This window comes from Sebastes fasciatus, chromosome 19 (genome assembly GCF_043250625.1).
Source record: "Sebastes fasciatus isolate fSebFas1 chromosome 19, fSebFas1.pri, whole genome shotgun sequence".
In the NCBI taxonomy this organism is placed as follows: domain Eukaryota; kingdom Metazoa; phylum Chordata; class Actinopteri; order Perciformes; family Sebastidae; genus Sebastes; species Sebastes fasciatus.
In genome coordinates this window covers 2,905,887-2,932,696 of record NC_133813.1, presented here as the reverse complement: position 1 = coordinate 2,932,696, position 26,810 = coordinate 2,905,887, and the positions used below count along the sequence as shown (strand labels likewise).

General features: G+C 35.3%; 2 protein-coding genes across 4 annotated transcripts in view; both read left to right on the top strand.

Moving 5' to 3' along the window:
• The first annotated feature begins 3,170 nt into the window (after nucleotides 1-3,170).
• On the top strand, nucleotides 3,171-15,490 carry slc25a1b (slc25a1 solute carrier family 25 member 1b). The gene is made up of 9 exons (XM_074616771.1): nucleotides 3,171-3,548; nucleotides 9,651-9,758; nucleotides 11,172-11,271; nucleotides 11,945-12,083; nucleotides 12,336-12,420; nucleotides 12,592-12,696; nucleotides 12,790-12,905; nucleotides 12,998-13,071; nucleotides 13,922-15,490. Exons 1-9 carry the CDS (start codon nucleotides 3,431-3,433, stop codon nucleotides 14,034-14,036), a joined length of 960 nt encoding a protein of 319 aa, XP_074472872.1. The 5' UTR covers nucleotides 3,171-3,430; the 3' UTR covers nucleotides 14,037-15,490.
• Nucleotides 15,491-17,075: 1,585 nt separating this feature from the next.
• pi4kaa (phosphatidylinositol 4-kinase, catalytic, alpha a) overlaps nucleotides 17,076-26,810 on the top strand; it is a 31,282-nt gene continuing 21,547 nt past the window's right edge. Inside the window, exons 1-16 of one of the 3 annotated variants that reach the window (XM_074616819.1) lie at nucleotides 17,076-17,349; nucleotides 22,121-22,237; nucleotides 22,345-22,438; nucleotides 23,137-23,225; nucleotides 23,423-23,495; nucleotides 23,593-23,840; nucleotides 23,928-23,994; nucleotides 24,143-24,291; nucleotides 24,370-24,435; nucleotides 24,528-24,624; nucleotides 24,712-24,903; nucleotides 24,989-25,089; nucleotides 25,487-25,616; nucleotides 25,710-25,839; nucleotides 26,412-26,507; nucleotides 26,597-26,780. In XM_074616819.1, the coding sequence (XP_074472920.1) occupies nucleotides 17,251-17,349; nucleotides 22,121-22,237; nucleotides 22,345-22,438; nucleotides 23,137-23,225; nucleotides 23,423-23,495; nucleotides 23,593-23,840; nucleotides 23,928-23,994; nucleotides 24,143-24,291; nucleotides 24,370-24,435; nucleotides 24,528-24,624; nucleotides 24,712-24,903; nucleotides 24,989-25,089; nucleotides 25,487-25,616; nucleotides 25,710-25,839; nucleotides 26,412-26,507; nucleotides 26,597-26,780 (1,932 nt within the window). In that variant the 5' untranslated portion in view covers nucleotides 17,076-17,250. The remainder of the gene's footprint in view (nucleotides 17,350-22,120; nucleotides 22,238-22,344; nucleotides 22,439-23,136; nucleotides 23,226-23,422; nucleotides 23,496-23,592; nucleotides 23,841-23,927; nucleotides 23,995-24,142; nucleotides 24,292-24,369; nucleotides 24,436-24,527; nucleotides 24,625-24,711; nucleotides 24,904-24,988; nucleotides 25,090-25,486; nucleotides 25,617-25,709; nucleotides 25,840-26,411; nucleotides 26,508-26,596; nucleotides 26,781-26,810) is intronic. The other 2 variants (XM_074616817.1, XM_074616818.1) reach the window with 2 other exon arrangements.

The window sequence follows — 26,810 nt, the reverse complement described above, 5'->3', positions numbered from 1 at the left end:
AGAGTCGATGCAAAAGCAAGAGCGTTAATCCCAAAGAGCACAACCTCATACGAGCGGTTATAAAATACGATAAGATACAGATGTTACAAGTAAAAATCTTTAAAAGCCTTTAATGCACATTTTTTGCACATTTTTATATTATAATTTACAGTCTTTAATGCACATTTTTAGATTATAATACACTGTCTTTAATGCACATTTTTTAGATTAAAATATACAGTTTTTCATGCACATTTTTATATTATAATTTACAGTCTTTAATGCATATTTTTGCACATTTTTAGATTATAATATACTGTTTTTAATGCACTTTTTTAGATTATAATTTACAGTCTTTAATGCACATTTTTAGATTATAATATACTGTCTTTAATTCATATTTTTGCACATTTTGAGATTATAATTTACAGTCTTTAATTTAGTATTATTTTTTAGTCTCCTTACCGGTGCTAAAGGTGTTTGGAAGAGGAGTCTGCAGAGCCTGCTGGAGTGTCCCTGTGCGTGATGCTGCTGAGTGGATTGACAGCTAGCTTACTTCAGCAGTGACATGAAGCAATGAAGGAGACAGATGGCGCATGCGCGGTGTCGGTGAGAGAAGCGAACAAAGAGTCGATGCAAAAGCAAGAGAGTTAATCCCACAGAGCACAACCTCATCCGAGCAGTTTTCAAGATTCAAGATTCAGGATTCAAGATTCAAGATTCAAGATGTTTATTGTCACGCCGGTTATACAGGTACAATCGTGTGAAATACTTTTTGCGGGGAAGCTCCATTAAAATAATAAGTTATATTACAATTACATTACAATTACATTTACATTACAATTATAAAAGGAAATACTTTGTACAAGGGCATATTAAGAATCTACAACTATCATAAATCTAATTTAATCATGAAATTGTTTTAGGAGAAACAGTCACATAAAATGTACCAAGTGGTGTCTTTAATGCACATTTTTGCACATTTTCAGATCATAATTTACAGTCTTTAATGCACGTTTTTAGATTATAGTTTAGAGTCTTTAACGCACATTTTTATATTATAATATACTGTCTTTAATGCACATTTTTAGATTTTAATATACAGTGTTTAAGGCACATTTTTAGATTAGAATATACTGTCTTTAATGCATGTTTTTGCACATTTTTAGATTATTTCAGTCTTTAATAGACATTTTTGCACATTTTTGGATATAATTTGCAGTCTTTAATTTACATTCTTAGATTATAATTTACAGTCTTTAATGCACATTTTTAGATTATAATATACTGTCTTTAATGCACATTTTTGAACATTTTTAGATTATAATTTACAGTGTTTAATGCACATTTTTTGCACATATTTAGATTATAATTAATAATCTTTAATGCAAATTTTTAGATTATAATTGACAATCTTTAATGCATATTTTTAGATTATAATATACAGTCTTTAATGCAAATTTTTAATTATAATTTACAGTCTTTAATGCACGTTTTTGCACATTTATAGATTATTACAGTCTTTAATGCACGTTTTGCACATTTTTAGATTACAACAGACATTTAATGCACATTTTTGCACATTTTCTAAATTACAATTTACAGTGTTTAATGCATATTTTTCCACATTTTTAGATTATTACAGTCTTTAATGCACATTTTTAGATCATAATTTACAGTCTTTAATGCATATTTTTGCACATTTTTAGATTATAATATACAGTTTTTAATGCACATTTTTAAATTATAATCTTCAGTCTTTATTGCATATTTTTGCACATTTTTAGATTATAATATGCAGTTTTTAATGCACATTTTTGATTATAATTTACAATCTTTAATGCATGTTTTTGCACATTTTTATATTATAATTTACAGTCTTTAATGCACATTTTTATATTATAATATACAGTCTTTAATGCATATTTTTGCACATTTTTAGATAGTAATTCACAGTCTTTAATGCACATTTTTGGATTATAAATAGTCTTTAATGCACATTCTTAGATTATAATTTACAGTCTTTAATGCACATTTTTAGATTATAATATACTGTCTTTAATGCACATTTTTGAACATTTTTAGATTATAATATACAGTTTTTAATGCACATTTTTAGATTATAATTTTCAGTCTTTATTGCATATTTTTGCACATTTTTAGATTATAATATGCAGTTTTTAATGCACATTTTTGATTATAATTTACAATCTTTAATGCATGTTTTTGCACATTTTTATATTATAATTTACAGTCTTTAATGCACATTTTTATATTATAATATACAGTCTTTAATGCATATTTTTGCACATTTTTAGATAGTAATTCACAGTCTTTAATGCACATTTTTGGATTATAAATAGTCTTTAATGCACATTCTTAGATTATAATTTACAGTCTTTAATGCACATTTTTAGATTATAATATACTGTCTTTAATGCACATTTTTGAACATTTTTAGATTATGCTATACAGTTTTTAATGCACATTTTTAGATTATAATTTTCAGTCTTTATTGCATATTTTTGCACATTTTTAGATTATAATATGCAGTTTTTAATGCACATTTTTGATTATAATTTACAATCTTTAATGCATGTTTTTGCACATTTTTATATTATAATTTACAGTCTTTAATGCACATTTTTATATTATAATATACAGTCTTTAATGCATATTTTTGCACATTTTTAGATAGTAATTTACAGTCTTTAATGCACATTTTTGGATTATAAATAGTCTTTAATGCACATTTTTAGATAATAATTCACAATCTTTAATGCACATTTTTGGACATTTTTTAAATTTTAATTTACAGTCTATAACGCACATTTTTGCACATTTTAGATTACAGTTTTTAATGCACATTTTTAGATTATAATATACAGTCTTTAATGATGATGATTTTAAAATGATAATTTATAGTATTAATGCACATTTTTACACATCTTTAGATAATAATTCACGATCTTTAATGCACATTTTCTCTGTCTCTGTATATGAGTGGTTGTAATAAACAGCGTCCTCTGCAGGCAACCAGTTGTATCTAAAGTGGGCCGGACCAACCGGAGCCTGTTTCAGCTCTGTGCAGTCAGAGAATCTCTCCGGTCCTCCTTAAATGATGGTGACAAACATGGCGTTTTTTCCGTGTGGTCTGGGGGTAAAGTGTCGTGTCTTTGAGCCCCGCCCTGAATGAACAGTGAACACTGACTCGACGTTATCAGCCTCTGAGCGCCACGGAGTAAACTTCACTGTGAAGAAAAGTACACAGACTTTATTATCAACTGTGGACCTGCAGCTGAAGTCCAACAGTCAATGTCTGCAGAGGAACTCCTCCTCCTGCACAGAGCACCCAGACATCAGGAGAGTCTGCACGGCTGCTGAATCCACCGAGGAAGCTCCTTGTTGACACCGTAAAACATCTCAAAGTTAGGCCGGTGGTACCGCAGTCATGTCGGGTCAACCCAGCTTTGTGAGTCCGTTCTACAGACCTCGGGTTCTGGCTGCTGCTGCTGCAGCTCCGGCGGGCAAAGCCAAACTCACTCACCCTGGGAAGGCTATCCTGGCAGGTAGGAAACACTCTCCACATGCTCATGAGTTGTTTACAACTTCTAACTGTGATCCTGTGTGTGCAGATGTGATCGGCTGCACCTCTGTTTACTATGCACTTATCTTACATGCATATAAGGTGCATTGCGCTCTTATAGTAGTGATAGTGATCTTAAAATCAACAAAAAGTGAATGGGATTCAATGTGAGAGTCATGCAGCACCACCAGACTCATTTTTACATTATAATTTACAGTCTTTAATGTATATTTTTGCACATTTTTACATTATAATTTACAGTCTTTAATGCACATTTTTACATTATAATTTACAGTCTTTAATGCACATTTTTACATTATAATATACAGTCTTTAATGCATATTTTTAGATTATAATTTACTGTCTTTAATGCACGTTTTTAGATTATAATATACAGTCTTTAATGCATATTTTTTAAATTATAATTTACAGTGTTTAATGCACGTTTTTGCATATTTTTAGATTACAACAGTCTTTAATGCAAATTATTGCACAATTTTAGGTAATAATTTACAATCTTTAATGCACATTTTTAAATTATAATTTACAGTCTTTAATGCACATTTCTGCACATTTTTAGATTATAATTTACAGTCTTTAATGCACATTTCTGCACATTTTTAGATTATTATTTACAGTCTTTAATGCATATTTTTAGATTATTATTTACAGTCTTTAATGCACATGTTTGAACATTTTTAGATATAGTAGTGATAGTGATCTTAAAATCAACAAAAAGTGAATGGGATTCAATGTGAGACTCATGCAGACTCATTCACTGTCTTCATGTCTCAGCCTCTGCACACAGCAGCATAACATGTTACTTGTCTTATGGACTGGTGGTTGGACAGTGTGGTGTGTTCCTGGGACCTTTAAACTTTATCATCCACAAATGATTTTCTTAGAAACCAGTTTGAGATGAACTCTGGTTTCCTGCTCTGCCTCAGTAGTCAATCAGTGACAGATGCTCAAACTTCAACATTACAATCATTATTGGTGACGTTGCATCATCAGCAGGATGTACTGATGAATGTTTGACCCTGAAAACTTCATGTTGTAAGTTCAGTAGTGAAAGAGGTAATCAGATCCTTTACTTCAGTAAAAGTACTAATACCACACTGTGAAAATACTCCACTACAAGTAAAAGTCCTGCATTCAAAACCTGACTTAACTATCTAAAAGTAGGTATCAGCAAAATATAGTTAAAGTACTTTATGTACTTTAAATACTTAAAATAAAAGTATTCATTTTGCAGTACAATTCACTTTGAGTAAAAGTAAGTTTTATATCAGCTAAATGTACTTAAAGTAAAAGTATTATCAGCTAAATCTACTTAAAGTACTTAATGTAAAGTATTCTTTCTGCAGTAACATGTACTTAAAGTAAGTAAGTATTATCAGTAAAATATACTTAAAGTAAAAGTAAGTTTTATATCAGCTAAATGTACTGAAAGTAAAGGTATTCTTTCTGCAGTAAAATGTACTTAAAGTAAAAGTAAGTATTAACAGCTAAATGCACTGAAAGTACTAAAAGTAAAAGTATTCATTGTGCAGTAAAATATACGTAAAGTAAAAGTAAGTAAATATTTGCAGTAAAATATACTTAAAGTACTTAAAGTAAAAGTAAGTACTGTCAGCTAAATGTAGTAAAAGTAAGTATCAGTTAAATGTAGTTAAAATACTTAAAGTAAAAGTATTCACTGTGCAGTAAAATTTACTTAAAGTAAAAGTAAGCAAGTTTTATCAGTACTTAAGTACAGTAGTTGAGTAAATATACTTAGTTACCTTCCATCACTGGCTGTCAGCAGTTCAGCGGGTGTTTTCTGTTGACCTTTAGTGACCTTTTCCTGTGTGCTCAGAGGCCTCCAGGTCTCCATGTTCAGTTCCATGAGCCACGATGACAAAGCACATTCAGCTGGGTTACAATATGATGGTTGTCCTGCTGTTTGGTTACAATCAAGAACACATCTGCTTTAAAGCTGGTGCAGATGTTATGTATTATAGTCAGTGGTGGAATGTAACTAAATACATTTACTCAAGTACTGTTGAGGTACTTTTTAATTTAAACAAACAAGATGTAACATGTTAACTAGTGAGCTTTAGAGGTGCTGGTAGCTGGATGTTACCTTTGGACAGAGCCAGGCTAACAGTTTCCCTCTGTTTCCAGTCATTATGCTAAGCTAAGCTAACCACCTCCTGACTGTAGCTTCATATTTAATGTACAAACATGAGTGGTATCAATCTTTTCATCTAAATCTCTGCCAAAAAAAAGGAAATATGTCCTAAAATGTTGGAAATATTCCTTGAAAATTGAGTTACGTGTAATGTTCACACAAACCTTATCTAATCCATGATAATTACCAGCATAACTTCCTATCCTACAATTACTATAATCATTAATAGCTTCAATTATCAGACCATTAAATAACAGGTGTCACGTAGTAGTCACGTGTTCTATCTTGAATGTTAAAAAGGTAAACTGAGTTTTGATTACACACTACTTTGTGTTGCAACAAGTGTCTTTAAAAGTAATACCTAAATAAACATTCAGTCTCCCCTCGGTGACTTTCTAAATACCTGTCCAGGTGTTCGTAGAGGTCAGACTCGGTAAACTGGTTCTATATCTTTTTCCAGCTTGAATACGAGGACATAACGCAGGTACTACATGGAGGCTTGTTTACAGATGATGATGATGATGATGATGATGATGATGATGTGGACTGTGTTTTGATGCTTAATTTATAGCTACAGTCGTAACGCCAGTCTCTAACCAAAGGAATGCCCGGGTGTGCAGCCAAAAGGCACAAAAATACTGTAATCTTGTGATTGCACGAGCACAACTGCAGTGTTGTTTCTTTTGCATGACATTTTGGTAGAAAGAATGCATGTTAAAAGCATCAACAAAGGGCCCTTTTTAAACATAAGAGGATGAATTCAAGCTTGTAAAATGTTAAACACATAGCATCTATTTTTGACAGTAAAGCTTTTTCTTTTTTTAGCTTCTTTGGCACTTCTGCAAACAATTTTTAGTTTTTTAACCCTCTGAGACCCAACCGACTTTACTGTCCTTCAGAGGCTGCAGCAGTTTTAGAGCTAGAGTGAAAACCTAAAGAATCTATTAGTACCAACCATGTCATACTAGCTTGTAGTGAAGGAGGTTAAATAACGCTCAAAAGTTATGCAAAACTTTGGCGAGGTGTTTGTAGTGAGACCATTTTTTTAAACTTGACCTCACTGTATTAAATGACCTGTGGTGACCTCTAGGATAATCACAGCCTCATGAAACTTTACAGCCACAAACTAGACACCTAGAGCATTCAGAGGATGGATGGATCAGACTAGAGACCTAGAGCATTCAGAGGATGGGTGGATCAGACTAGAGACCTAGAGCATTCAGAGGATGGATGGATCAAACTAGAGACCTAGAGCATTCAGAGGATGGATGGATCAAACTAGAGACCTAGAGCATTCAGAGGATGGATGGATCAAACTAGAGACCTAGAGCATTCAGAGGATGGACGGATCAAACTAGAGACCTAGAGCATTCAGAGGATGGACGGATCAGACTAGAGACCTAGAGCATTCAGAGGATGGATGGCTTTCCTAGCTATAGATTGATAATAAGGGGGTTTCTGAGCAGTTTACACAACAGAAGCGCTCGCCATCCAAACGTCAAAAAATGCAATTCTTGCAGAAATCTCCAAATGTCAAACTTTTTTTTTTACCAAATCACAGCATGGCTTTTTCTCTGGTGTTCCTCGAGGTCTTGGTGTCTTAATGTGGTATTTCGGAGGGATTATTGATCATTTTTATCAATGCTCGAGTGATAAAAAATTGTTAAATTTGTGTAGCAAATGGTATCAACACAAAAATTGCTGACCCGTATACACTTTCAAAATTAATTTTAATTAATTCATGAAGTCATGTTTATTTCTGATATATAACTAGAACAACTTGACACACAGTGTTGAGCTGCATCTCAGATTAATCTTCAGGTTCCCAGCTTTCAGATGATGTACACCACTTCTATGTGACATCTACTGTTGACCTGCTATCTCCCCCTAAAGACCCCCGTATCCCCCTAAAAAAGACAGAAACTGGTCTAATCTTGGTCTCGGAGGGTAAACAAGTAGTCGCTGCTCATGACCTGTTAGTGGGATAACTTGTCAAACTTGTTGACTCCACTCTCCTCCTCTGTACTGGTGAACCAGTCCACTATCAGGCTGCTGGTATGTGTTGCTGTATAGGGGTGATGTGGTGAACAGTGTGTGCTCTGAAGGCTACACAGTACACACCCCCTTAGAGCTGGAGTCAGGCCAGGGGGAGTATCAGCAGGCAGCATCACACTGAGGTCAGCTGAGCCAATCAGCTGCAGGCTGAGTGTTTGCTGTTGAACGGCAGATGTGTGACAGCCGGGATTTAAGGTGGAGCAGCTGGTTCATGCTGGAGATGAAAGACTATGACCTACTGGGACATGCACCATGTATAGACTTCCTCCGATCATTACTAATGTGCACACCGCTCAACTTTTCTAGCTTTTATCTAGAGACTTTAACTGTATTTTACCTCAGCTATAGTATTATTTATTATTTATTAATTATTTTAATATTATTTATTTATTTATTTTACAAGGAGACACTACAGATTTGTTTTTGTTTTTGTTTTTTTTAGTATTAAAGGTTTTCTGAAAATATATTTTTAAATATGCAAATGAGGCAATATCTAATTAAATATGTGCTATTTTTCATACATTTCCAGAACAGAAATCTGAACATTGGATAAAGCCATGTTCAAAATTCTTGTTTCATTTTGTTGATGTATTAGAGTCAAAGGTTTCTAAAGAAAGCATTTGGGATATCTCTTTTAATTACTTTATATATCAGAAAAAACAATTTTGGCCATGTTTTTCGGAATAAAATGTTGTATAAATAAGGCTATGAATGATATATGTAAAAAAACTACAGAATATAGAGAGGAATGAAACTGGAAAGTTTGGTGGATGTAAGTGATACTGAAGTGGAGATTTCTGGGAAAACGATCTGTAAAGATTGTTAAATTTCATACATTTTGACTCTACAGGTGAATAGAGTAAAATATAATAACTAATAGATATCACCATGAAACTTCCCCTGTTGATTATTTATGTTATGACAATTCATTTTTTGTATTACAAGTTTTCTGAAATGTTATGTTTAAATATGCAGATGAGGCATTATCTAATGCTAACTTTAGTGAATTTAGGAGAAATAGACAAAGTAGTAAAATAAATGTTTTCTGTCCACTAGTCTGAAAGAAGACGTTTTATGGAAGCAAAATAGCCCATAAGCCAAAAAATTTACCAATGCATGAAAAACCATGTTTTTGCCTGTAGTATCTCCCCTTGAAGAATAATTTTAATGCTCCTATGTCTTGCACCTGTGTTTTTATTTGTATTTTTCTTTTTTATTTAACCTTTATTTATCAAGGATAATCCCACTGAGATTTCAAATCTCTTTTCCAAGGGAGTCCCAGCCAAGACGGCAGCGCTAAAAGTTTCACACTTAAAAACAAAAATTAAAAACAAAACAGCAAAAAGTTAAAAACAACAGACTTAAAACAAACAGCAAATATTATCAAACAATGAATTAGCAGTATTGTTCAGTAAGTAAGAGTATGAAATGTGCTGCATAAATACATTTATTATCATTATTATTAATTGTGAAGAATGCTGCAAGACAGTGTGATTTAATTTGGCCTGTTAAAAACGTAGTTTGTGAAGTATTTGAGTGTAAAAGTATAAGATTTAATATTCAATAGGGTTTTTTAATAGTTCATGGGAACACAAGATTGCAAAAAGATCATGAATTATTGTGGATATGTGGATCAGTATTCAAATAAAACACATATTTGCATGTTTTAAGTAGATTAGATGAAGAAAAATTAACTTTTTACAATTAATAATTGGTTATACTCGCTGTCTGAATGCTTCTTCTTCCTGAAATGCATTTGTGTGGTGTTGACAGAACAAACGTTAAAGCGTTAATGTTTCTCAACTCTCTCGTTAAAATGCGTCTGTGCTTAACGGCGTGTTTTTCCCGTTATTACAGGAGGGATAGCCGGAGGCATCGAGATCTGCATCACCTTCCCCACAGAGTACGTTAAAACACAGCTGCAGCTGGACGAGAAGGCCAATCCTCCCAAATACAGAGGCATCGGTGAGTTAACGTCCGCTGTAACCTTCATTTCATTGTTATTATCATGTGTGATGATGATGCAGCTACACTCTGTGGCCACTTTATTAGGTACATCTGTAAAATCTAATGCAGCCCGTTAAAAACTCAATTTATATGTCTCCATGCGCGTATATACTGTATGTATGCATGTTTACAGGGTGCATTTGTAAGTGTATACTGTATTTGTATATATATAGTATATATCATGACTACTGTATTGCTCTTGCTTTTGGTGTATTTTTAATATTTAATGTAGCTTTTTCAATTTTTATTTTATTTGTCCTTGCTGTTTATTTATACCTGCTGTTTTTGTGCTTACAGTCTTTATTTACGTATTTATTTAAATTAAATTAAATGTAGTTATTTTTTATTGATTTTAATTTTATATAGGCCTAAGATTAATTTCTTAAGAGTCTCAACTGTGATGTATTTTATAGAATATCTCTGTTAAACCAAACCAAACAAGTAAAATAACCATCATTCATATTTAACATTAATGTAGCTTTTACAAATTTTATTTTATTCGTCCCTGCTGTTTATTTATACCTGCTGTTTTTGTGTATCCGATCTTTATTTATGTATTTATTTAAATTTAATTAAATGTATTTTTTATTTATTTTATTTTATTTTATTTTATTTTATTTTATTTTATTTTATTTTATTTTATTTTATTTTATTTTATTTTATTTTATTTTATTTTATTTTATTTTACTTTATTCAATTCAATTAATTTTTATATAGGCCTGAAATGAACTCTTAAGAGTCACAACTATGATGTTGTATTTTATAGATATAATAGAATATCATCATTTAACCAAACCAAACAAGTAAATGACCATCTTTCAATTTTGAGTTGCCATACTTGGTTCATGGTGTGACCAAAAGGAAGTGACTGTTTCAGTATAAATGGAGTTTACAGATCCTACAGCAGTTCACAGTGGTTGTAGATTTAATCAGATGATGTCTCATTAATCTCAACTGATATTTAAGATCCAAATTATAGACACGACATCACGTCTCTTTCGGTTTCTGCTTGAGTAACAATCAGTAGTACGTGTAGAGACATCGTGTTGGTGCAGATTTGAGTGAACCAACAGATGTGTGTTTGCGTGGTACGTCAGTGTTTGTTATCTGTTGGATGAGAGCTGGTGAACTTTGGCATTCACCATGTTTATCTGTGGAAACTCAGTATGACGGGATGTTGTTTCACTTCTAGAGACCAGAAACTCTGTTTGTCTTTTAACAACTTGACCGTTACAGCAACAAAGCAGCGGCTGATTCTGTTAACTGAGCCGGCTGTTCTTGGCAGTAGTTAGTGTAGTAGTCTTTTGATATTTGTTGATACGTATTATTTTATAATCTGCCCTCCCTCCCTCTCCCTCTCTCTCTCTTTAGGTGACTGTGTGAAGCAGACGGTAGACGGTCATGGTGTGAGGGGTCTGTACAGAGGTCTAAGCTCTCTGCTGTATGGCTCTATACCTAAAGCAGCTGTCAGGTACTGCAACCCTCCAACCTCACACACCTGTGCACACACAGACACAGTTACAGGGGTGTAATACATGTTTGACTAGATTTTTTTAATACAATCACTCTAGGAGAGACGATTAGCGTAGTGTTTACCGTGGAAAACGGCTCAGTGACACGACGCGTCGGAAGTTATGGACATAATTCACACAAGGCATCATGGGGGATAGAAATAAGGTGGATAGAAAATATTGAATATCTAGTAATTAATGGTTTATGTGGACTGATTAGTCAATACTCTATTTCAAAGAGATGTGCCCTCTCAAAGTAGTGCTATGATGTTGGATCTTACAGCGACTGTGATAAATGCAAATGCAGATCCCACTGTTCTGATTGCATAAATCAACTTTTTTATACACAGATGTGGTCGCAATATATCACCTTGCCTATAGTAGTATTTTTTTAATAAATCAATTTTTTTTTCAAGTAACAATCCAACCTTTCAAAGGGATTTTTCAAAATCTGGAAATTAAAACAATTGTGGTTATTAATGGTTTATAACTGATCAATGAAGAGAGTTATTTATTAATTATCAAAGCCACTTTAATTTATAAACCACGTATAACAGTTGTCTTATTAGAAAGTGGTGCAGATTACTTTTTAGTTTGAATAAATATTAATCTTGTTTTTATTCTCTGCTACAGATTCGGAGTGTTTGAGTTCATCAGTAATAAGGTGCGTGATGAAAATGGAAGACTAGACAGCAAGAAAGGATTCTTCTGTGGGCTCGGAGCTGGAGTGGCGGAGGCTGTGTTCGTAGTCTGTCCGATGGAGACAGTTAAGGTAAAGAAATAAAATGTTAAAGCGTGCATTAATTAAGTTTTTGGCCACTGAGGGGCAGCATAACAAGCTGTAAACACAACACTGACTTAACCAACCTGACAGAAACCTCTATATGGTTCATCCTGTCCTCCTCACGAGTTAAAGATCCATCGTACCTCCATGCAAATAAAATATCTCTAATGCCTCTGGTTTTAAGGGCTACTGTTTTGATTCTTTGACAATTTATTGATCATTGTTATGATGTCATTTTAGGTCAAATTCATCCATGATCAGACGTCAGCAAACCCAAAGTACAAGGGCTTCTTCCACGGAGTGAGGGAGATTATCAGAGTTGAAGGTGAGGAAGGTTTCTGTTGCGTTTTACTGCCACCTTCTGTTCAGACTCCACCACATACAGGACATTTTCTTCTGTGTCTGAGTCATCACATCTATTATTCACAGGGTAATATTCCTCCTCAGCATCATGTGAGAGTTTTAATATGATAAAGCTGTGATAATGTGTTTTTAGGACTGAAGGGGACGTACCAAGGCCTGACAGCCACCGTGATGAAACAAGGCTCCAACCAGGCCATCCGCTTCTATGTAATGACTTCCATGAGGAACTGGTACAAAGGTGAGTGAGTGAATCACTTCCACGTCTTTTATAATCACCATATGCAACCAAAAGAGCAGCCAAACAATCATCTTTTGTTTTTGTTTTATTAAGGTGATGACCCCAACAAAGCCATTAACCCTCTGATAACCGGGCTGTGTGGAGCCGTTGCCGGTGCTGCCAGCGTGTTTGGAAACACTCCGCTGGATGTCATAAAGACCAGGATGCAGGTGGGTTGAATAATAACACGTTCACCTGTTAGAGGAATCTCATGATTTAACCCCGAGCAGAGTGACTAACATGTACGTATGTTATTTAACAGGGACTCGATGCTCACAAGTACAAAAGCACAATGGACTGTGCCGTCAAGATCATGAAGCATGAGGGGCCGAAGGCGTAAGTTCACTGAGTTGATTTATGGAGAATGACTGATGATAGAAGGGATTTACATATTTTGTATAAGCTGTTTTTATGGAGAGTTTAATAGTTGGAGTTGAGAATTAAATTAATAGTTACAAATACACATATTCACTTTATTGCCGAGCATTAGATGAGAAGATTGATACTGACTCGTGTCAGTATGTGCAGGACTATTTTATTTGTCGGACACAGTGACTTCCCGGAGTCTTGCCGTCGCAGTGAGGTTGCTAGGCAACCAACTGAGACCAGGAAGTCTCTGCGCCTGACCACGCACATAACCTACTGTAAAACCTCAACTTGACATTTTTATACTTTGGTTTTTGTATGTATTAACACATTTGTGCCCGCAACAGAAATTTCCCAAATGTGAAGAAATTTTCACATGTATGAATAATGAATAAATAAAAAATTAATGCAAAAATTAATTTAAAAATTAATAAAAATAAATACATAAATAAATAAAGGGAATATTTAAAAAGAGGTAAATTTGTAAGGGAATTAAAATAAGGGAATTAATACAAAAATAAATAAATAAAGAAGCAAATCAATTAATTAATGGCTACATTTATTTTTAATAATGTTTTTGCTTCATTTAATGACATTTATTTATTTATTTATTTATTTATTGAGTCGTTTGTTCATTTCTTTTTGATTTTAGCAGGTTCTGTCCTCCATACTATTTTGGATTTTAAAGTAATAAAAATAATGTAACTATTAGTAGTACTAGTATAATGGTGTTTTGCCTTGAAAGGTGACTGGGATTCTGTGATAATGTATTTCTAAATAAACCTTTTGGGTGAGTATTAACTCTCTTTGTCCCCTCCAGGTTCTACAAAGGTACTGTTCCCCGGCTGTGTCGGGTGTGTATGGACGTGGCCATCGTCTTCATTATCTACGAGGAAGTCGTGAAGGTCCTCAACAAAGTGTGGAAGACGGACTGAAATGGACCCTCCCCCCCTCCGTCAACATCCCCTCCGGTGCTACACAACAAGCAGGCGTGTTAGGACGGGCCGTTCACATTACTAACCAGGCCAAACCAATCTCCCTAAACCCTGCTTCTAGGTTCTAATATCTACCTCTACATGATTTATCAGACAGAAAGAAAGAAAGGGATTGGTATGTTCTTGATTTTATTTATAACACAGCTTCTACAAGTGGAAGATTTATCTGCATGAAAAACAGCTCCAGATTGCAGAGTCACTGCTTACACTGGCTGTTTTTTTCTTAATTTCCAGAAGGGGGAATTTCCTTAAGAGCTCAGGGAAAGGAGCGGGGCATTTATTTAGATAAATGGGAACGCTGACAGCGCTTTGAAGTCAGTTATACTAAATCTGCAATCAAAGAGAAACCAATACCCGACCCAACATAATGTGATTAAGACACTGAAGACAAAGAAATTATACTTGAAATGAGAGATTATATCAGAGATCAAACATTTTAAAAGCCCTCTTTATATGCATTTATTTTCAAAACCATTATTTCATTCAGTATCTGATGAGATCATTTATATTCAGATGTCACGTGCTGCAGAGGCGACAGGTACAAAACTAAATGCCTTAAATCACAATTTAATCAACATTGTAGGATCTATAGTTATTTTAATTATGTCACATATGTACACAACTTCTGTAGAAATGCACATTTCCACAAAAACAGTGGTTGACTTTTAAGTTGCAGAGATGCTTTAAATCCATTAACATACTAGAATGTCTGCTATAAAAGTGCCTATGTATTCATTTTGAGATCTTTTCAGATTAAGAATGATTGAATGTTGTATGTGCTTTAGTCACTACAGATTTTATAATAATGTACTCAGTTGCACACGTTGCTGCTGTGGTGCCACATGTTTAATTCCAGGCAGTTTATGAGGTCTTTTCTGAAATGTTTATATCTTCTAAATTCATCCTAACTGATGGTGAATTTCTGCTTTTTAAATTGCCTTTTATTGACATGCCTGTTTGGGAAGTGCCATTAATAGTGCCTTCCAATCTCATTCCAGGGAGGACGAGTGCTTTAGGATAGATTTTATTGCAGATTTTTAATTTTTAACTAATTGCCTTTTTACTTTTTACACCAACTGATGACCCAATGTGCCAACTGCTGCTCACATACATTTAAATATATTATTATATATATATATATATATATATAAATCCATGTTCTAGACTGGAGTTTGTAGCTTGTGAGTCTGGCATGTTTACATGCAACGCTGTTCATTGTTTTCCTAATGTTTACTCCAGCTTGCATTCATGTAGACTCGGATGTCACAGCTATTTAAATATCTTTTTTTTTTCATATCAAGACATGAAAAAGAGTCCAGTAGTTAGAACCGAGTATTGTGCCTTCGGTCTAATTAATTCTAACATCTCACAAATAAACATTGGATCAGACTGTTCATTTTGTTGTGTTCATTTCAACGATCATACCGGTCTCATTTTACAGTATTTGTTCTTAGCGGTGAGTGGAAGAAGTACTCTGATCTTTTTACTTAAGTAAAAGTAGAAATACCACAGTGCATTCTCTCTATGAATTTAATTTTAACCATTAGAATATGTAATACATATAAACATGAACACAAAATTACATCTAGTGGTTAAGAATCTGTAACATGTTTATTTTTTATATGGTTTTCATCACTTGTTCTTATTAAATGTCCTTAACGCAACATTACAATAACTTTAATTTTATACATTTAGAGTTTTTTAATTTCTATAATTTTTTTAAGACATTTAAATTAATTTTTTTTCATCAAGCTTTGTGCATCAGCGTAAATATTGATTTTAAAACATTTTCTTTTTAAATAGGGGATTGCATGATTTTCTCTACACCCTGAAAAAAAGTAAAAGACAATAACCATATCAATGAATCAAACTTTATTTATATAGCACCTTTCAAACAAGTCAAATGCAATTCAAAGTGCTGGACAGACGATTGACAAAAATAGTGTTAAAAATGGATTTAGAGACTAATGCACACCAAAACAACCAATATAAAAGTCCATTGAATAAGAAAGCAATTAAAGATGGGTATTTAAGATAATAAAAGATAAATAAAATACAAGGAAATAAAAATAACAATAAAACTATACCACACAAAAAAACACACAAAATATGCAGATTGTATTAAAATAATACAATTTTAATGAAATAAAAGAGATAATAATGATCAGCAATAAAATGTTGATTAATCATAGATGTCAGTCTTCATACACAAAAATACAAATATGCTGTGTTTTATGACATTTATTTATTTATCGAGTCATTTATTTATTATTTATATAATATATATGGTATATCTTATATCATATATATATATATATATATATATATATATATGCTTATATATATATATATGTTTTTGATATTAGCTTGGTTCTGTCCACCATACTATTTTGGATTTTAAAGTAATGCAAATATTTTGTTTACAAACAAAATTGTACTTACTCATGCATTCAAAATCTTACATAAGTAAAAGTACAGACGTATCAGCATCCAAATATACTTAAAGTACCAAAAGTAAAAGTATTCATTATGCAGAATGGCCCATTGGTTTTTGTACGTATTAACACATTTGTGCCCACAACAGAAATTTCACAAATGTGAATGAATAAATAAATAATGAAATAATAATCCATAAATAAATAAAATGGAAAATAAAACAGAAACAATTTAATGGGGAATTAATAAAAAGATAAATAAATAAAATTTAATAAATAAAATGTCACTATTACAGTACATGCACCTCAAAATTGTACTTACTCATGCATTCCAAATCTTACATAAGTATCAGCATCAAAATATACCTGAAGCACTAAAAATACAAGTATTCATTATGCAGAATGGCCCATTTCATAGTCCTATATACTATATTAATTATTGATAATTATTGATGCACTAATGTGTTCATCACAGCTAGTTGAAGGTGTAGCGTTTAGTGCACTGTGACCTTGCTTCGCGTTTTGTCCCGCCCCCCTCTCGCTCTCCGTAGTTGTCAGTGGACCGTTGCTGTGTGCTGTAGTTCGCTGCTCCTCCCGCTGCTGCTCCTCCTCCCGCTGCTCCTCCTCAGGAGCTGCTCCTCCTCCCGCTGCTCCTCCTCAGGACGGATGAAAGAAGATGTCTGAGCTCTTCTTGTGTTGGCATTAAGACGTCTTTAAACATGTCTCTGAACGGAGGAGGAAGCAGAGGCTTCTACTTCAACACCGTCCTGTCTCTGGCCCGGTCTCTGGCGGCTCACCGGACGGCTCCGTTAGAGAAGGTAACTCCCGTTAACCGGTAATACGCGGCCGTTAAAACGATACCTGTCAACACAGAGAGGAGAGAGTCTGACATTAGAGGTCTTTAACTCAACTCCTCTACCGCTATAGTGTGTGTTATTAACGTAGAAACACAGGAAACATGTAGGTCAGGTTGAGAATGTATGAATTAGGTTGTTATTTAGAGATTTAATGGCGATTCAGGAGCATTTAACTGACTTCAGAGGAGGCTAACGGCAGCTAGCTGTTATGAACCTACAGCTAGCTAATCTGCTGCTAGATTAAAGACTTGACATGTGATAGCATGGATATCTCTCTTTCCTTGGGAATTAATATTAAATAAGTATATTATATATATATGTTATATAATTATATATATATATATAAATATAATTATTATTATAATATATATATATTATATATATAAGATATATTATATATTATTATAATATATATATAATATAATGATTATTATAATATATATATATATATAATTATAATATATATAATAATTATTATAATATATATATAATATAATGATTATTATAATATTTATATATATAATTTATTATTATAATATCTATATATATAATTTATATATATATATAATAGCTATCATTCATACAGGGTGGTACAGGAACAGGAAAGATTTATTATTGTTATTATACAACACAGGATTGCACAATGAAATGTATAATAATTATATTATATATATAATATAATTATATTATATATATAATATTATTTACATAAACATAATATTATTGTTATGTATATAATATAATAATTAGTATTATATATATATAATAGCTGTCATTCATACAGGGTGGTACAGGAACAGGAAGGATTTATTATTGTTATTATACAACACTGGATTGCACAATGAAATGTATAATAATTATATATATATATATGTAATATAATTATTATTATATACATAATATTATTATTATTATTATGTATATAATATAATAATTAGTATTATATATATATATAATAGCTGTCATTCATACAGGGTGGTACAGGAAGGATTTATTATTGTTATTATACAACACAGAATTGCACGGTTAAATGTCGTTGTGGCAGATATTCTCAGTATCTTCCTTTAAATCTCTTCTTAAGACTTACTTTTCTCTTTTTCTCTTTCTTTTTTCTTAATTGATGGTATATTGTTTATAACTATTTATATTATTTTATGTGTTTAGATCTTAAGTTCTGGATGTTAATTGCTTTTATCATGCTTTTATTGCAAAGCATGATACAATTAATTTGTAACTTTATTTTTGAAAGGTGCCATATACATTACATAATTACATAAAATTATGATATTCAAAATATTTGAATTAGAATAGAACAGAAACAATAAAGTAGGCAATAACAAACTATTTAAAAGTAGCACTAAAGGAAGAAATAAAAAGGAATATATACAGTTCTGTATAACACTGAAGCAATCAGTGCTAAATACAAATGTATTGCATATTGATGTAGAGTGGATCGATGTATCGATGAACTAATTGCAGCGTTTTCGAGTGACATAGTCAAGTTGTCGATGTGTCTGACAGGAGAAATCAATAGTAAATGAGAACAGTTTTAACTAGGAGACACACAACAACAAGTCCCAGCTTCACTGTGTGTCAGTTACTTTTTCCTAATTTCATTACTCCAAATTGGTCTGGGATTTTGGACCACTAATGTACAACTACTTTAATCTTTATTTAACCAGGCAAGTCAGTTTACAATGGCGGCCTGGCAAAAGGCAAAGCCTCTTGAGGGAAGGGGGTAAAAAGAAATATCAAAAGTTAAAAAAGACAGCACTAGCATACACGACAAGCATTACATATGACAACAAGCATTACTTAAAAGAAAATGCAGACAGGCACACAATCAACAGACAGTACCAGACAAACAGTATAGTAGGCAATACAACAACCGAACAAGTAGCAAGTAGTAAAGACAAACAATCACAACAAACTTAACATTTAACAGCAAGAAGATATGCAGTCTACACAAGCTTTGGGCAGTAGCAGACAAACAGCTTTACTATGTGGTCTTGTTGCCCTGAGTCAAAATCTAGTTGTAACACCTTTAATGGTGCACTTCCCTAAATTAAAGATGTGTTTTGTTACAGATCACCTGAGCCCAGGTAGTATTCCAGTACCAGAAGTACTAGTTGGTTTCTGAGTATTGTGAAGGGGAAACTATTGAACACGTGTTTGTAGATTGTTTTAATGCTACTTTTGCTCACTTTTAACAATCCCAGTTTTTCGGCAGATGAAATTAATTTAATTAGCAAAATATTATATCCATTAAATGATATGGCTTAAAAGAATACCCTCCTTTTATACTTTTAAAGATACTGATTTTAAAACATATTTGACTACGATTTTTTTATAATGAAAAATCTTACTACTATGTTGAACTTTCTAAATAAAGTAGTGTATAAGTGTACATCATCTAAGTGTACTTTGTGCACTGTACTTGATGGGAACTTGGAGGCAACAAGGACACCAAACAGATTAATCTGGCCATAACAAAGAAGAAGTATATGCTCCATATTGTTTTCATGATTTAAATAAATAAGAAGTATGCACAAGTCATAACAGGCAGACTAAGGGATCACAAGAGGGAAGCAACTTTAAGTTCCACCCAGAAGATGTAATGATTTCATCTTGCAAAACATGTTAGATGAAGAAACTTTAACTTCAATGATCTCAGTGTTGAATGGTATTAAAATACTGCTGAGACTCAGGTTGTTGGAATAATGCGGTTGACTGTGTCACTCACTCACTCAGGAGGTTTGGATTTGTGGTCATGAGATTATGGCGAGCCACAAGGCAGCTTCTGAAATACCTCAAACTTTGAAGTGATTAGAAAAATACACCCACTGAGATTCAAAATGGGGAAATGTTTTTTGACTTAAAACAGGAAGTATATGTTATGATGAAAGAGCTGTGGTGGCATTAATACAGTGAGTAGTCAGCCCACTGTATTATTCTGTAAGTGGACTATGCCTTGCTTTTTATATGTGTGTGTAAGCTCTTTTGAAATGTGCTTGTCATAAAGATCTGTATAAGCACACTTTAAAAAGTGTAGCTAGAAGCATAAACCATCTCTTTGACCTACAGTAGAGCTGCAACTACAAATTTTAATTATTGATTAATCTTATGATTATTTTCTCGACAAATCACTGAATCATTTAGCCCATAAAATATCAGGAAACTGTAAAAAATTACTATTATAATCACCCAGAACCCAAAGAGACGTCTTCAAAGTGCTTGTTGTGGTTAGTCTACTCTAAAACTAGGGCTGCACGATTATGGCCAAAAGGATCATGATTATTTTTGATCAATATTGAGATCACGATCATTTTTAAATTTTAGGGACAAAATATTTTTATTGCACTTTTAAATCAACTGCTTTCACTTCCATGTTGTGCTACATTCCTGCTAATGTACAGATCTTTGCATCAAAATAAAACTTAAAATAAGGTTCTTCTTCACCTGAATTCAGTGCATTTTAAGTAATATATTACTCTTCTACTCTGGACTGCAGCCGCAGCATTCAGGAAAGTTCTGCAGGGTGCGCTGGTAGTTTAGTTTTTTTTGGAGCAGAGCATTTTAAATACCAATATCACAGTTGATCATGTTCATTTAATTGTGGGAAGCCAAAATCGTGATCACAACTCATTTTCAATTTATCATGTAGCCCTATCTAAAACCACAAAAATAATCAGTTAACTATCAAATATGAGAAAGAACAGTATCGCCATGGCACCTGCAAGTGTTTGGCATTATCCAAATCGTTTCACCAATTGATTTTCAGTCAATCAACTAATTGATTTATTGACTAACCGTTTGACTCCAGGGGTCTGCTTCAGCCCATAGGCCTCATTGTTTGTGCATTAACCGCCTTTCAAAGTTCAAGGTTCATTTCACAATACAGGGTTGCACAATGAATCGCAAGTAGCCCCTTTAGGCTACGCTACGCACACACAGGACAGCTATACAAATATTTTAATTAGAATAGAATTAAAGTGTACACATACACGCACAGAAAGTATGTACAGTATGTGCAATGTCAGTATCAGTTACATTATAGTGCAAGACTTTAGTTTATAGTGGGAATGAGGTTAGAGCAGAAGGTTGTGTAATGTGGGTTGTGTTTCATACTCAAGAACATATTGTTGTATTTTATTGGCTTAAAATTGTTTGTGTGGTGGAAGTGTCCTTTTGGTTCAACTCCAACTTTCTCATTAAATTGTTCTATGTTTCTATAATCATATTTTTTCCTGTCTTGCCTGAGCACATTAGGTTGAGCTTTGGCATTCAACCAGCTGAACCCAAATCCACTTTTTTTGCATTTTATTACTGTTTTGGCAACTAACAAACATAACAGAGTTAATCTATAGCGTTTGAAATCCAACAAATCTCATCCTTCAACAGTATTATTAGCTTAAAAGATCCCTTTGCATTGCGTATTGATTAAAACCTGTGTTTAAATGGTGTATAAATCCCTGTCACAGTTTAAGTCCGGCCCTTTAGCATTATGCTAATTAATGCCAAAGGGCAGGTTTGGCTCGATTCCTGATGCTCATTTAGGCCAACGAAATCATTACCGCTAATGGAACTTAGACGTGAGTTATGTGTCTGTTAGAGCCCCGTGGGCAGGTATATTCTGTACTTTTAAAAGATTGTATCATCCGAATAGCTTATGCTTACAGCTCATCTTAATCAAAACAGCATCAGCTGTGACGAATGTGTTGTCCTCTCACAGGTCCAGAAGCTACAATGCATGTGTCCCGTGGACTTCAGAGGAGTCTTCCAGCTGGACGAGAGGAGGAGGGATGCTGTCATTGCACTGGGAATCTTTCTGGTGGAGTCAGACCTGCAGGTGAACACTGTTCCTGCTTACCTTTCCACTTCATAATACGTTTGTGCTTTTACATCATGCTCATACAGCAGTGGTAAACTGCAAGCTGTGGTATACTTGTGTTGCAGCACAAAGATGCTATCGTCCCCTACCTTCTGGGGTTGCTTAAAGGGCTTCCTAAAGTTCAATGGATTGAAGAAAGCTCAGAACGCAAAGGAAGGGGTAACTATACACCTGGGATTTTGTCACAATATTAAATATACCATATGATATTCACTATAATTGTGTCTTAAGTATGGATGCCTGAATACAGTTTATGCTGCAGTCACATGGAATCAGACAGACGGTAGACGGTGAACCGGATATAATTTTAGTGGACGAGAGCAGGACGGTATAATTAGGTGAGGCCGGCAGAGAATACCGGCAACCAGGTTCTGAAATTAACACCCGCCACCCGCCAAATGTGGGTAAATTGTTGGCTTTGGTGGGTATCGAGAATCGGTTCCCATTAAGAGCCGGTTCCTAGTTCTCCAATTCCTTGTAATCGCATGCCCCTGTGAATATCGATTCCTCTCATTGATGCTTTCCGTCAGCATGCACAGTGACGTAACGCCATACGCACGCTGCATCATGTTTCAGATACTATAGAGATATTGAGAGAAAGCTGCATTTTATAGCTACATGCATTACTAGAATAATTACATAAAATAGTAGATACTAAATAATTTTATGTAATATATTTTATTACATCACCATAGCAACATATTGTCATGATTCGTTTTGCCGTCCTGCCTTTCTGTCGGACTGTTTGCTTGTGCCGTCCAGAAGGTGTTGTCCGTCTGCCTGATTCCATGTGAATGCAGCAGCAGGGTGTAGCGTTAGGCTGTTTTTTAATATGTGCTGAACTTCCTGTCTTGCAGAGACCCTTCCTGTCGCAGAGATCTTCACCTTTGGTCTTGTAACCCTCCTCTCAGACGTTGCCCAACGTGATGAGACCTTACGAGGACAGGTATGTATGTGGGTTTGTGTGTATTTTTGGTTGCTGATATTGTTCGTCCGAAACTCCTTCCAGTTGGGATTCCAGTGTAAAAGATGATGAGGGACAATCTCTGTAAATCTGTTCAAACAAAGAATTCTAAGATTTGTTTAAAGTAGACAAACTAGGTATGTAAGTTGGAGTATGTGATGATGTAACATGTTTGTCAGATCCTGGAGGCGGTCATGGACATCATGCAGATCCTGCAAGATATCTGCAAGAATCCAGAGGCTCATGATAAAGGTGCCGACATAACACACCTCCTCCTTCCTTTGTATGTAACTTAGCCGCTCTGCGTATTCATATTTCTCTACCTTTTGTAACCCTTTTTTCTGTACAGAATACCTGTGCAGGTACACTGTGCCCACCCTGCTCGGTGTTGCCCGAGCGTTTGGCCGTTACAGCAACACCGATGAGCCATTACTGTCCAAGCTGTTCCCCCGACCGGTCGTTCCTATACCGCCTAATGCCGACGATAGCGATGCGACGCACCGGCGGTCCTTCAACGACTTCCGCTCCATCCTGCCGAGCTCTTTGCTCACGGTGTGTCAGGGAGACACTCTGAGACATAAAGGCTCCAGTCAACAGGTAGAGATCATTTGGGAAATGAAAGTTGACAAATCGAACCTGTAAAAAGTGATATCTTTTCACATACACTTTTTTCTGTGTTTACAGGCCAGTCCAGAGAGAGCCTGTCTGACCCCCATCTCACCTGCTGACCCCTCAGCTCAGTACTTTGAAGGTAGGAAACCGGGCAGAAGCAGATGAGGCTGTTGGGCTTTCAGGAATCAGTGTCTCTGAGAACATGCTTTAAAGGGATAGTTTGGATGTTTTGAAGAGGGGTTGTATGAAGTACTTCTCCATTAAGTACTTCTGCTTTCCGTCTCCAGGCTCGTACCTCCCTGATGGCAGCGCAGTGGACCCTGACTACTACTTCTCCACCATCAGCTCCAGCTTCTCCGTCTCCCCTCTTTTCACTGGAAGCAGCTCTGGAGAGTTTCACGTCCCTCTGGATATGCTCAGACAGCTCCTCCACATGGTTAGCATTCACAGCGGCAGAAGAGTAGATGCATTTCATTTAAGAGGGAAAATTCATTCACTTGTTTCTCTCAAATAGGTGGAACAGTTTGTCTCTGAGTCGTTTTTAAAATCACTGGATGACTCCCTGGCAGAACTTCTAGAGGTACAGTATGACTCTTAAATCACTGCAGATGTGTGTCTACTCTGTTTACTCTGTACTGGTTCATTGATATATTTCTGCTACTCTGTTGGTAGTTGAGTCCTGGTCTTCATCTCTACTACAAAACCTTCAGTGATCCTCTGTATGTAGCCATTTTTAAAATGCTGAGAGACACCCTGTACAATTTAAAAGGTAAAGAATCTTTCTTCAATTTATTCAGAAATTTAGCCAGAATATTTCTTCTTAAATATGACAATAAGTATTTTCTGTGCTCCCCAGACCTCCAGACAGACTTTGTGAAGGAGGTTCATGACTTTGTGCTGGAGCAGTTCAGCAGCAGCCAGTCGGAGCTGCAGAGGATCCTGCATGATGTGGAGTACCTCCAGAGTGAACTGAGCCCACTCAAACTGCGCTGCCAGGCCAACGCTGCCTGTGTGGACCTCATGGTGTGGGCTGTCACTGAGGAGCAAGGTGAGGAATCACTTCATTCAGACAGGAAGTCATCTGTCTTAGAGGTAATCTCTGCAAACGTTTTCTCTCTTCATCTCTTCACCAGGAGCTGAGAACCTTTGCACCAAACTGTCAGAGAAGCTGCAGTCCAAGACGTCCAGTAAAGTCATCATCGCTCACATGCCGCTGCTCATTTGCTGCTTACAGGTAACTGCTTGTTTTTTTATATCCACTTTCCTTCTTCTACGGATAAAAATGTGAGCTGAACTAAAAACTGACTGCGCAGGTTTAGAGTGGTTGGCTATGGCTGCACACTGTTAGCCCTGAAGCGCAGCTGAAAATAAAGGCACTTGCGACACGCATGACGTCACATCTGTTGTATTTCCCCGGAAAAAAACGGCCCTCATTCCTGACATTAAAAGCAGCCTACAGGCTGAGAGAGGAGACCCAGAAAGCTGCGGAAGGTCTGATTTTATAGGTTAGGTTACAACCTGTTCACACATTGGCAATAAAGATAAATTAAAAACGTTTATACGTCTAAAAACGTACATACATTCTCTTTAATTTGTACCCACAAATCCACAAGTGTGTCTTCACTCTTCAGGGTTTGGGTCGTCTGTGTGAGCGCTTCCCCGTGGTTGCTCACTCTGTCACCACGTCACTGAGAGACTTCCTGGTGGTGCCGTCTCCTGTCCTGGTGAAGCTGTACAAATACCACAGCCAGTACTCTTCAGGTGACAGCACAACACTCAGCAGCTCCATCATTCACTAGCAGTGTTTTCTCCACTTCAATGTTTTCTTACCAAATCCTTTTCTATTTCTATAAGGTTGTGGTGAGATAAAGATCCACGTGACCAACGAACATTCCCAGTCAACCCTCAGTTCCCATCCCAAACAGAAGAGCCTGCCCTCCATGTACGAACAGCTGCGGGACATCTCCATCGACAACATCTGCAGGTGAATTCACCTACGTACACGCTCGTACAGCAGACTGTATGCACCAGGCCTGGAATTTTAAGAGGGTACAAAGGCAAAATGCCTGGGCAGCAAGGTCATCAAATAAAGCAATGATGCTGAATGATTTTATTTTAATACATAGTATAAGTATCTGTGAAATTAATACAAAATAATTTGTGTATATTTCACAAAATAATTTATTGGTATTTACGTTTCAGAATATAATAGAATATTTAATTGCACATTTTTTATCTGTTCAAAATGTACCTTAAAGGGAGATTTGTCAAGTATTTAATACTCTTATCAACATGGGAGTGGGAGTATACTGTATATATATTATTAGTCAGGTGGAATCACAAGCATTGACTAGAGTGGCTGCGCTCAGCTCCGGCAGCGTCGCAGTCGGAACGCGGCGGCGCAGCTGCGCCCGGTGGGATCCAGGTGTAACATTTGTGTCAAACTATCGTCATAAATAGCCCGGCCACGGCCGTCATGGCCCCCGTGAGAGTCCTGCCCTGATATGCACACACACTGGTATGAACGCAGCCTTTACTCTCTCCCTCTGTCCTCAGGTGCCTGAAAGCCGGACTCACTATGGATAACGTCATTGTAGAAGCATTCCTCGCCAGCCTGTCTAACCGTCTCTACATCTATCAGGAAAATGATAAGTAAGCGTCGTATTATACTGACTTATGAGAATTAAAAGTCCTCGTTTGAGAGTGCATTTACAGATGTTCCCCTCTCTATCCCCCCCCAGGGATGCTCACCTGATCCCAGACCACACCATCAGGGCTTTGGGTAGCATCGCCGTGGCCTTACGGGACACCCCCCGAGTAATGGAGCCCATCCTCCAGATCCTCCAGCAGAAGTTCTGCCAGCCTCCCTCCCAGCTTGACGTCCTCATCATAGACCAGCTGGGCTGCATGGTCATCACAGGCAATGTAAATATCTCTATTCATTATTTATTTAAA

Excerpts from the sequence above, each read along its gene's own strand:
- slc25a1b (XM_074616771.1), top strand. The coding sequence starts at position 3,431 with ATGTCGGGTCAACCCAGCTTTGTGAGTCCGTTCTACAGACCTCGGGTT. Across the intron at positions 3,549-9,650 it reads TGGGAAGGCTATCCTGGCAG|GAGGGATAGCCGGAGGCATC; the intron begins GTAGGAAACACT and ends CCGTTATTACAG. Across the intron at positions 12,084-12,335 it reads GTCCGATGGAGACAGTTAAG|GTCAAATTCATCCATGATCA; the intron begins GTAAAGAAATAA and ends ATGTCATTTTAG.